We start from the raw sequence: 12,525 nt of genomic DNA, 5'->3' as shown, positions 1-12,525 counted from the left end.
CTGGATCACTAAGGAAGCATGTTTTGTAATTCCTTTGGGAAGTAAGATATGAGTATCTTACTACAACCTGGCAGTCAGCAATACAGTGTCTTCCATCTAGCAGACTTAGCTATCCTGTTTATCCAAAAGCAACTATTGCATCAGTGAGACACCAAGAGGAATTCCTAAACATTGTCCTGTTTTCTATTTAAAGAAGTTGTGGGGATCCATTCCAATTGCTGCTCCAAGTCTGCAGCACTTTTCTTTAACAGTCAACATGACCTTCATCTCACTTGGGTTCTTTTCAGCACATGCCTACAGCAGCTCTGTGCTGGAGAGGGAAAGGGTCACTAGCAGGTGAGGGAGGAAGAGGAAGGATTGCATCACGAGCTCTTCTCATCTGCCAGCAGGTTAGCCTTGAAAAAGCTGAATTCCAGGGCTTGACCTGCCCAAGCTCTGCAGACAGAAACTTGGAGCTGGATGGAGAGAAAGGCAGGAGTATGAAACTAACTTTGCAAGTAAAGCATCCAATAGTGCTGTTTTGTTATTTTGATGTTGTTTGGTGTAATCATGATATTAAACAATATTGGGCTATAAACCATGTTCCTGTAGTCCTTGTGTCAGCTCTTCTGGAGGTGGACTTTTATCTCTGAGAGTTTGAAAATTAACCTCTATGTTTAAATTAAATTAAATGTTCTGTAAGTTAAGCTAGGAACTGCTTCCCTCCCATATAAATACGATAAACAGACTGCTAAAGCTCAGTGTCACTACTGCAGAACCCATTGTTTTGCCTCTCTTCTGCGGGATGGTTGTTGTAATTGTAATAAAATCTTCCCTTTTCTGGGCCAGGGGATAGAACATATGTTCCTCTGCATGCCTGGCTTGGCAGATAGAATCTTCCTGACTGTTTTTCTCTGTGTTTAGCATGTTACTTCTAATGGAGTTCTGGTTAAATTTTAACTGGAAAAAAATCTAAATTTCTAACACTTGTAATATTCTCCTATTACTGAATTTTATTGAGTGTGTTATAAGCATAAGTGTAATGAATGGCTAGAACCTAAAGTGTGGAGAAAGACCCATGGAGACTTACGTACATTGAAGAAATAGTCATGACAGGTTCACCTTGTTTGAAAATGCAGCTTATCTTACTGTATCAATACATTGGTTCCCCGAGGGTAAATTGGGAGATTGGTTTTTCTTGCTGAGTGTAATTGGTTTAATAAGTGAAAGGAATCTTGCCAAGAGGGTGGTGGCGCAGTTTTCCCAGGCAGGGTGAGATCAGAATTATTGGCCAGGTGGAGTGGCCAAGTGTTTTCACACAACAGTCTTCATAGGTCAAGTCTTATCTATCCATCTCCTCCAAGGAGATTGATAACAACATGGAATATTTTTTGGAGTAGCCTCCTCCATAAACGCTGTGGTCATAGAGAATTGCCAAATTTGAAAGTTTTATATAATGAACTTCAATTCCTGCTGAGTTGAAATTCCAGGAGGAACCAAGGGACGTGCTGCCCACACTTACTCCTCATTTGGAGGAGGATGAGTTCTCTTTGGCACAACAAGCTGCTGGACCCTAATCTGTATCACACATGGCTAGCAACCTTGAAAAGGAATGTGTGTGTAGGAAAAAATCAGCTATGCCACCGTGTATTTCCGTAGGTTGATTGAAGTACCAAAAGAAATAGATGCTCAGTACTACCTTTTGCTCTCAAAAAACAGCTAAGACAGTGTGTCACTCTGGTATCTATGATCAATGAAACTGCAGATCCTGCTGAGAAAGAGGATGTTGTGTTCTGTTAACTTCATACTGATTCTCTTAAGGGGATGGGGGTGTGAGCAAGGGAGGGCTGTGTACCTGTTTGTTTTAGCAGAGCTGCTTTTCAGGGACCCCTCGGAGCACGTTGCGTTTTGAAGACCATTCCCTGGCCTGACACTTTGCTCCCTTTGTAACGGCCTGGGCGACGTTGCCAGACCAGTTGCAAAAGGTCTGCCTGTTCACCTCATAGTCTGGAGGGCTGGATGTATGACAAGGCTGTCTGAAGACAGGCCCTCCAAGACCCAGACCAGGCCAAGTTTTCTGTAGCTTAGCATTGCTGTTGCCACAAGAACAGCAGATGTTTGCACAGCGGACAAACAACATTGATGATAAAGCAAATTGACCTTTTTTGGAACAAGCTATTTGGGGCACATTCCTCGGGCAATTCTTCTTCCTTTTTTTTTTTTCCTCTTTCCTTTTTTTTGTTCCCAAGGGATGTATCTTTGTTCATAAAACTGCTTGGCTATACACTGACATCTCTTCTGCTAGAGGTGATAAAAAAATTAGAGGAGCGCTTGCAAACTTTTTAACTAACGCTGAGACTGCAAATCATTAAACCTACTCCAAACCTATTTTTGTCGGCTTTATTTTATTGAAGTAGTTATAGTGATGTTTATTTTTCCAGTGTCCCTATGGGAACCTTGGAAGATTTCAGAATGTAATAATTAAAGAATGACAGGCCTTTCCTTGGAATATAAAGTGAGGAAGAGCTTTGTGGTTTAAACAGCTATGCTGTTGCTTGTTAGCAAGATATTTTGCCTTGTACTCTAGCCAGACCTATAATGGTCAAAAAATGTTGAAGTTGAGAACTGCATGTTTGTTTTCAATCAGTTGTTTTTCAAGTTAAGAGGCTCTAATGGCTTGTTTTAATTTGTTCAGTAGTATTTGTCAGTAGTATTAATATTTGTACTCAGTCACTTAGTACACTACAGCTGGGGCTGTCCAAGTAAGGCAGTACATTTTCTTATCACTTGCTTTTTCTATTGCAAGACCTTCCTTTTAAGGGATAAAAGAATAACTGAAAGTTTGGTGAATCTCTGTGAACTTGAGTAATATACTTCTGTTTAAATTACATTTTGAAAGTGTTTAAAATGCAGTATTAAACCTGTATTTTAATTGTATAAATAAATATTTTGAATAGAGTTGTTTATAAAGGTAAAGTATCATTACAGTGAAAATTTCAGTGTTGTATGGCTATATCTTTACTATTTGAACCTAAACCCTGGATGTTTCTGTAGTTTTAACAGATGTAACTCCTGGTGGAGAATTGATTCCTGGCATCTGAGAAATTTTAGGAAAATAGACTAAGTTCAGACTTTGGAACATCTGAGATTTTTGAAGGGTTTCATCCATTGTACTACTAATGTTATAGAGGTGTTCTGGATTGCTTAATAGGACAAATATAAGACCCTACATTTTTGTGGAGATGTTTTTCAAATATTATTTACAATGTTACTTTAAGTACTAGAGTAAAGAAAGGGTTTTTTTGATTTTTAGGTGTTAAAACTACAGGTAGCTTGTGTCTTGACTCAGTTTATAAAATTGCTTTGCTGAATAGTAGGCAGTAGGCTTTTGGACATGGATGCTGTAGTGCCTTGAACGGGTGAATGTTAATATCAGAATTCTAAATTGAATGATAGATTATCTGTATCCGTGATCTTTAAACAATTCTAAAAAGAACTCTTCCCCACCCCCCCCCCGAGATTGTGTTATGTAGGTTTTGAGGTGGAGTTATCAGTAACTTGGATGTTCTGCATGCAGGCAGAGAGCATGTATTAATGAAGCAGGACTGGTTACTTGTAGTGCTAAATGGGGCTGAAGGAGGGGAACAGTCCTGATACTGTTTTACTGCAAAAACATAGGGGTTGCTTGTCTAGAATACGAAGTTGTTGGGCTTACTGCTTTGAAAGATACTATAAAAGGGGGAAAATAAGACGGAAATGAAACCTATTAACAAATTCAGTTTTTCCACTCAATGTGTTAATGTCTCCAGCACAACTTTTCTTGCTTCCAGAAGCCAAGAATTGACTATTAAGTGTCCCCAATCTTGGAGAATTAGTCTCCAAAAATACTGCATGATACATCATCTAGGCCAATATTGCCCTTCCAGTTACCATTCATCAGCATTTTAATTTTTCATTGAATACACTATTGTTTTGCTGATTGACAAACAAATTAATACTGTCCAAAGTGAACTTATTGTCTTGTTACTTTGCTCTTGCAACCAGAGTTACACAGCAGAGATGCAGTGGACGTCTGCAAACTCAAAGTCTATGGAAAAATATAGTCAGCTTGATTCTCTGGGTTGTTGTTTTGTTTTGTTTTGGTTGTTTTTAATTAAAACAAAAGGCACAAGCAAGCTTACTTCATAGACTTTTTCTCACAGCAGTTTTGACTTTTTATTTCTAACTTTATTTCTAGCTTTAGACTTAATTATATTACAGTAGGGAATATAGATATAAGCAAAAAGTCCATTGTTTTCAGGGCTTTGATTCCATCTATTTTATGTTCCTGTTACCTTGTTTTTTGATTTTATGGGGGTTGTTATTGGCTTTTTCTTAATGATTGATTTTTTTCCTTTATTTCAGCCAAACCTTTTACATCTAAAGTGAAACAGATGCGACTACATAAAGAAGATTTTGAGATCCTGAAGGTGATTGGTCGAGGAGCCTTTGGGGAGGTATGTGTGTGAAGGAGGTGGAAAGGTTTGAGTAGCACTCAAATCAGCAGCACTGAGGAGAAGACAGATAATAGTAATAGACTAATGTACAGGTTTTTACATTATTTAACCATACTGGATATTGTAGGCCCACCTAATGTTTGATGCAAGGACATTTTGATTTATACATTCTTTGACAGCTCTTTAAAGTCTTGTAAATTTTGAGAGAAGGCAAGTTCACGTGGATCAAAAGACCATGTTTTGACTGTCTGATGATAAATCATTTCCTTGATTGTAATTCTTTCCAGTCAGTAGGTTGAGGCCAGTGAGTTACTGATGGTATAAAGATCTAAAAATTCCTAATCTTTCTAATAACTAAATACTACTTTAAAGTACTATTATAATATATATATAATGCTATATATTATATGTAATATATTACAGCACTAATAGTTTTCAGCAGCTTAAATAACCGGTTACTGATACTGACATTTTAGGAACATAGAGAAATCTCTGTTTTCCTGTCATTCAGTTTCCTATTCTTAATGAATGCTTGAATATTTTCCTGCATTTCTTTTGAAGAATTTAGCAGATTTTAGTTTCTTTTTCAGTAGTCACCTACCGCTATCAAACTATACAATTTTTTGCTGCTTCTGATTAAGCCACCTCTTATTTGAAGTTGTCAGATAAGGCTGTTGATCACTAGGTTGAGGAAACTTTAGTAAATAAATGTTAGCTTTCTGTCCCTTTTTCTTAATTGTTTTGGGTGCATGAGCTTTGTTTTTCATGCAGGACACTGTGCTTGTAGGAAGAACAATTTAGTGTACAGCAGTTCCCTGAGTTTTTCGTAGCCAAATATACTGCAGATGTGGGTAGTCTGTAAAGCTTCTGCAGAAGGTACTCCATACTGCCAAAAATACATGCAAACTGAAACCCAAAGACTAAGAAGATGATTTTCTGATCAATGTCTTCATTGCCTGTGGAAATAGAAGTTCTCTTTGGTAGGAGAGAATCTCTGGAGGCTCTGGCACGTGACAGAGTTGGTTTCAGGTTCACTTACATGTTTGCATCATGTGTGTAAATCAGTCTTTACTAGTTTGTAATTACGGAAGAGTAGAGTCCTACAGGTAGTATGTAAGGAACAGTAATTTGTACTGTTGTGTGTGTCACTACATACTCTGATGCCTACGAGCAAATATAATCATTGGGCAGCTGTAAAAATAACAAAAAAAGAGTTGTATTTATTTAGCTACTTTAGCACTCTTGGTTTTGCTCCATCTGGAGTAAAGCTTCTTTATAAAGGAGACTGAAGGCTGAAGTTACTCATGGATAATTTGTCTTTATTCTAAACCTCTGCCACAAAGAATGTTGCAATCTCCATTTTGATGTAAACACTTTTGCTTAAAAGATCAGCCTTTGTCAGTGCTACCACAAGAGCTGCAGCATGTACAAATTGTGTTAAATATAGGAAAAATTGCTGATATTGGTGCTTCGTTGTCAGAATGATCATACATGAAACCTGCCTTATATTCTGTTTATAAGAAAAGTAATTTTTGTCTGCTAAATCAGCATCAAACACCACAGCCACTAAACCACAAAGAAACCGTAGTTCTTTCTCAGGAAGTTCTTTGTGGTGAATCATCCCATGAATAGTGAGAATGTAACTTTCCCCATCCTCTTCTGGGGACAGTCTGTGTAATTGGTTAGTTCTCCTCTTCTAGGAACAGTGTTTCTTTATAATTCCTTATCTGAGGAGGATAGCATGTGTCAAAATCTTCAGTAAGGGAAAAACTGAAGTTTTTCCAGTGAAGATGTTTGGTTTTTTATGTTCCTAAAGTAGGACTTAATAAGTATTTGGAAGGATATATGGTAAATTTCCTTTCTAGCTTAGGACAGATTTCAAGTCTTACCCAGACATTTGTGTAAGAAGACAGAAGTTCTGTATGAAATTGCTAATTTTCTTTTAAAATAACCAGTAAATATCTGAGCAATGTTGAAAAAGGACCACTAAATTTTACTGCTACTTAAACCACCAGAAACTATATTAATATTAAATTGCAAAATACTTTTATTTACTGAGGCAGATTAAGAAATCTGAAGGAATGTATTTTCTTTCCAGCAAACTATAAATGAGACCAAGGTTTCTCTAGGTTACAGGGAGGGGTAATTTTTGTCTCCTGAATCAACATAATTCTGAAATTCTCTAGACTACAAAGTTAGTGCACGTTTTCTTTGGCACAGTCTCAGACTTGTTCTTATTTTGATTTTACACTACTCAATTTCTTCAATTTGCATAGTCAAGAAATATTTCCCTTTTTGTTTTTACAAGTTTAATGTAGACAAAAAGTAGTTTAAACTAGTTACTGCTTGTAACTGTAAGAGTTCCTAGTTTTGTTTTTCCCCTTACCCTGTTTTCTGCCAGACTGAGAATGTTTCCTTTTTGTCAAATTATTGACATACATCCTTCTGCATGCATGCATTTACTTATTTACAGTTTTATGCCATAGTGCTGTCTTTAGAAAGCACAGATGTTTTGCTTGGGGTAGGAGCAGGATTATCCTGATAAAATTAATAATGTGGGCTTCAAGTGTTTCATTGTACTGGCTTTGAGCAGTGTAGTCTGAAAAACTTAACAAACAGTTCTAAACAAGAAGACTTTAAACTTGGGAGTTGGAAGCACAATGCTAGGAAAGGTGAAGCAACTGGGCAACAGCTCTTGGTGTTGTCCGTCAGCAGTATAAAAGTGCAGCTTAATGAAGGTTCTGGCTAATACCAAAATTTTCAGTTGATTCTATTATTGCTTAAAAAGAAAGTTCAGTGCATGCTTATGCACATATTACGTGTTTATGTTGTTGATATTTTGAAGATGATGAATTTTGTAACTTGAGAACTAGTCAGTTACTCCTAGATTTTGTCATATAATTATGAACAGTAACATTCCCTCTTCTTATTTCTGGAGGTCTGCCTGCTCTTGCTGGGCAAGAAAACCAATGCTGAATCTTTTTTTTACTTTCTTTTTTTTTATTTTTCCTTTTTTTCTTTTTTTTTTTAAATTTCCATTTTAATTGCTTGTGTTTTAGCTTTTTTTCTGTATAAGGCTATTGATTTTTAAGCAAAGGAAAAGTGTACCATAGAGACAAGTAGCCAAGCTTGGGGCAGAAGGTGTCTGACAGCATGCCAAACTATACTGCTGTTTGTGGGAAATATGGAAAACTGTTGGAAGAATTGAAAAAAAAGCAAACCAAACCGACATATCTGACTAAACCAAGATATTTACATCAGCACATACCAATCATTTTTTTCCTGGGCTGCTCACAGGAAAATATAAATTTAAATAAACCTCAGCTTTTAAAAGTCTAATTTTAAGAAGTTCCAGTAGCAAGACACTTCAGGATAACTAGACAGGAATTACGCTTTCTTCTATCTTGACAGCTTCAGTGGGGAAGGGAAAAGATCAAAACAGCACTCTCTGAGTATTTGTGCCTTTGTGTAGGTAGTAGATACCTCTGTGTATATGTAAACGTGGCCTGGGTTTGTAATCGTGATTCAGAATTTTTTGTTACAATTAGAAACTGAATCAGACAACTCATTGCTGAAGTGTCAGGTTTTTCTTTCATAGCCTTGCAATAAACGTTTTAGAATTTACTGTCATAAAGCACTGAGACACCCCCCAAAAGATGCTGTGATTGCAGAAAGATGATGATGTCTGTGTCTCTTTTGTGCGTCTGTTGATTATTGATATGGAATAACATTAATGGCTTTGACAGACTAAAAGACAGCTTCTGACTGCTTGTAAACACAGCTGGTAAACACAAGTCTATTTCTGTTCTTTAGTCACTCTTCAATGCAATTACACATTCACAGAAGGTACCGAGCCCTTGATCATGCCACAGAAGGCCTGTGCTCCAGCTGTTCACCAAAGGCAGTGCCGTAGCTCTTACAGTTGTGTCCACGTGAATGCTGAATAGGAGACTGCAAATTTAGGCAGCAGTGCAGTTAGTGTATGTCTTTCAATAGCTAAGTCCTTAGCAGAGTAACAGCCTTTGCAGAATTGGGCATTCTGCAGGCAAGAAATGAAATCCTGAAGGTGATCTTGAAATACATGTATTGTGTTATGCCTCTGGCTGCCTCTCCTACCATGCTTAACGGTGGGGAAAAACTTATTTTTCATGCTGGACAGCAGCAGCTAGGCAGCTCTGGGAGCAACCTTTTAATTTTTCACTGCATCAGTCCCCAAACCCTTACAGGTCTTCAGGGCAGAACTCATCCAAGTTACGTATGATACAGTTTGAATGCTGACTAGTTGCAACATTAAAAGCTTTCTCCTTCTACCATTTGCATTAGAAATTGATACAGATAATGGCTTATCAGGTTTCCAACTAGTTTTAGATGGTAAAGCAAAAGGAGAATGAGGATCAAATCTGCACTGTGGCTTATATATCACTGCAGAGGATTCATATCTTCCCTCCTAAAGAAAATTGGGATGCCTAGACTTGGGGTACCATGCACAACAGAGCATGCACTCTTTATGGATTAAAATTATTGTATTATAGGCTAAAGTAATAATCTATTTCTGTGTTTCAAAACTGAAAGTTCCTTGAGGGATCCCAAGTCTGAACTTGAACCTCATGCATGAAGTAACCTTTAAGAATTTCAGTCCACAGACTAGTTTAAACAAGTAAATGTGGTACCTTTCTATCCTATCTCCTTTTTTATTACCTATCTCCTCCTCCCCCCCCATCCCATTCCCACCCCTTGTAACCCCAGGAGGCAGCAGTGTCAAGAGCAGGGTTGACAGTGCGTTGTGGCACATATGGGAGGTGACAGCTGCTTCGGCTGTGAGCCTATAGCTAGGCAGGAGGTACGCTTTGAGATATGCTTGGCTTAGACATCAGAGCAGTGCAGTCCTTCAGCCTGCGCTTTTGCCACATTCGTGAAGCTGTTGCAGCTGATGACACATCTGAAGATGGTTGAAAGAGGTTTGCATGACACTTTCTTCAAACTGTCTGATCCTGTATTTTCTTTTCTGTTATCACTGTCTTCACACATAGCTGGTTTACTGATTGTGAGAGAGGTGAAAGGAATGTAGAATTCAACCTTTGTATTTTTTTGTCACTGGCCTGCAGGATGAAGATGATGGTAATCTGTGTGACATCATGTTGGTTTGTAACCAGATGCACACAGAAATAAACTTTTACCTGTATAAGCATTAAGACGTATTTGAAAGGGAAGAGGCAGAACAGAACAGTTGGAGAATGGTTGTTAAAATGTATTGACAGTTGAACTTTTGTGTAGTTGGGGTGATAGTGCAGTGGTCTGGTCTAGTTTTGATTAGCAGCTCTGAGTTTGTGGCAGATGCATACCCATTTTGGTTAAGGCACTGAGCTTTCCATACCCACGGAAGCCTGAACTGTGTAAACATGTTTGTGTAAACTTCTTCCTTCCCCCTTTCCTAAAAATATTCTATGTTAGCTTATGTTATAGCCAAACAAAACTAATATTCTCAGAAAAGGACTGTGTCAGTGAACTTTGTTAATTTATTATTACAGAGGCCTATGGTATTCTAATGTTACAGAAGCTATGGGGGGAGGAGGGGCAGGTGGACAGGCTTGTGTTCCTTGATTTTTACTTCTCTAGAAATTGTGGATTTCACTGTTTCCCTGCTACTGAAACAGACGTTGAAACAGAGCTCACTGAACTTCAGGTGGAAAAATGTGAAGTTATAATACCTTTGAAGAAAATCTAGTGTGTTATTTGAAATGAGAGTGGAAGTTGTTTTATGGCAAATCTACAGTCTGATTTTGTTTAAAACCCAAAATACGATGTTTATTTTGATATACAATCTGCTACGCTGTTTTCTTGACTCCTCTATAATTTAAATTAGTGTGTAGACTGAAGTCCAGGGACATAAAGCATAGTGCCAGAGAGAGCTTCATGAGAGTGTGATAGAGCGAGAGTGTGATAGAGCAAGAGTTGTGATGGTCAGAAATACCATTTGTTCATTGACAGTCACCTAGAAAAATGATACATAGTGAGACTCTGATACATAATGAAAACTTACAATAAGCTTGGAACTTTCCTGTATTGTTGTGATATTTCTTTCTTGGTGGCAATGATGTGGTACTGTGTGGATAGTAAAAACATGTCTGGAACACTCCGGATGAAACCTCCAAAACTGAAAGGTTACATAAAAATGAAAACAAAATGTGTTTTCATGTTGTAACTTATTTATCTTTCCTTTCCCTTTTCCAGGTTGCAGTAGTAAAACTGAAGAATGCAGATAAAGTTTTTGCCATGAAGATACTTAATAAGTGGGAGATGCTGAAGAGAGCTGAAGTAAGATTACAGTAATGTTTTCCATGATCGTGCACCCCAAGACTCTCTGTGTGTTAGTGGGTTGAGGAGGTGCTTTGCTGTTTACTGAGAGTATAAACATCAGTATAAATAAGCCTAAAGCAGTTCCTCAGACAGGTTAAAATGGTGTGGAATCTTGACTTAGGTGGGGCTGGATGTTTTTGACATTATACCTCTTCTGTAATTGCTCAAGAATTACTGACAACACAAATGATCTCTTAATGCATTTGTTCCAGTTAGGGATGTAGTCTTTAGCAAGTCTTTTCCATGGTGGAAGGTAGTTATTGAGCTTTAAAAAGGTAATTGCTGAGCTATAATTCACCAAACCTATTAGTTTATCAGTAGTTAGAACTTAGTCAAGGCCCAATTAGTAGGTTGAAAAATCAGGAAAATAAAAGTTTCAGATTTGAGTGCGTGTTTTGTAAAAATATCCATCTGCAAAAGTCTGTGATAAAAAGTTCCTCATTAAAGCTGGAGTCCATTCTGTGTCTGAAAAAGGTGGAACAGCAGTTTTACCAGCCCTGCTTTGCCTTAGCTTCCTAATGTCATTATACAAATCAGCTCTTCATAAAAAGTCCTTGATATATTTCCCTAGATTCCTTTGGAAAGAAACTTGTAAAATGCAGTCTACACCCAAAGACCTGTATATTAATTTTAAATGGAACATGTATCTAACCCTTTTATTTGCTTTGAAAATCTTAATCTATGCATATTAAAAATAAAATGCCTAAAAATAGACTCATTCAGTTTTAATTTGAGACCTCAACTTTGTTGCTCTTAGACTGCCTTGCTGTTCAGTTGCTTCCAAGTTTATTCTGGTTTCCACATTTATGTTTTAATTAAATCTTGGTAGGAAATGAGATCAATGGGAAACCATAACACTTTTTAAAAAATAATATTCAGACAAATTAAAGCCAATTTCTGATTGTGCACATCCTGTCTCTTTTAATGAAAACGTTATCACATTAAGAAGTATAAATGGCATGCAGATTGTGGTTAGATGTATACAATGTTGTTCCTTTTTATCTGGAAATTATTCAGATACTGAGCGATCTAGCATTAGTCTTGATACAGAGGTATTTCTCTCGAAGACAAGTGTCACTACTGTAAGTTTTATTATTTCAGTGAAAAAGAAAGGACCAGAAAAAAGTTCCACTCTATTTTTAAATGTTCCCTTTTAAAGTGAGTTTGAAAACTGTTTCTTTTCATTAAAATACAGTTATAAATAGGTTTGAAAATTTTTTCTCTATGCAAGGTATTAAAAATACTCTTCCCATGGGTACAACTGAATTTCTGAAAGTCTGAACCGTTAGTCTAAAAAGAATTACAGCTATGTTTTTCCATGTATTTGTAACCCATGGGTATACGGTGGAAAGAGAACCATCTGGAGTGAAAATGCATTACAAGGCATGACCTTCAACAACCCTAACCTGTCATTTTTAAACGTTGATGAACTCACTTCTGCTGCTGGGGAAAATGACCCGTTTTGGTTCTGTTAGCAGTGCACTGCACTAACACTGAAATGCACAGGAAAATCAGGCAGTCCAAAATTGCAAGACCAGCATGTAGATAGAGCTGTATGTTCATATACCCCTGTATCAACAGTGTGGGGAGTGGGAGTCATTCGTGAAAGTAAAAAGGGAGTGCGTGCTCAGAAGAGGCTCGTGAACGCCAGGTGAAGGTTGATGACTGCAAACTATAAGAGCAGTTGTATGTT

The 12,525-nt window shown here is 37.4% G+C and overlaps 1 protein-coding gene across 13 annotated transcripts in view; it reads left to right on the top strand.

Annotated features, from left to right (window-relative positions):
* CDC42BPA (CDC42 binding protein kinase alpha) overlaps positions 1–12,525 on the top strand; it is a 186,279-nt gene that overhangs the window by 56,771 nt on the left and 116,983 nt on the right. For all 13 annotated transcript variants that reach the window (XM_050316010.1, XM_050316009.1, XM_050316008.1 and 10 more), the window contains 2 exons: positions 4,384–4,475; positions 10,707–10,790. In XM_050316010.1, coding sequence (XP_050171967.1) covers positions 4,384–4,475; positions 10,707–10,790 — 176 coding nt within the window. The remainder of the gene's footprint in view (positions 1–4,383; positions 4,476–10,706; positions 10,791–12,525) is intronic.

The sequence above is a fragment of the Myiozetetes cayanensis genome, unplaced genomic scaffold (genome assembly GCF_022539395.1).
Source record: "Myiozetetes cayanensis isolate MyiCay16 unplaced genomic scaffold, myiCay2020 scf2-11, whole genome shotgun sequence".
Classification (NCBI taxonomy): domain Eukaryota; kingdom Metazoa; phylum Chordata; class Aves; order Passeriformes; family Tyrannidae; genus Myiozetetes; species Myiozetetes cayanensis.
Note: the sequence above shows the minus strand (reverse complement) of the source record. Positions and strands in the feature narration are given on the sequence as shown.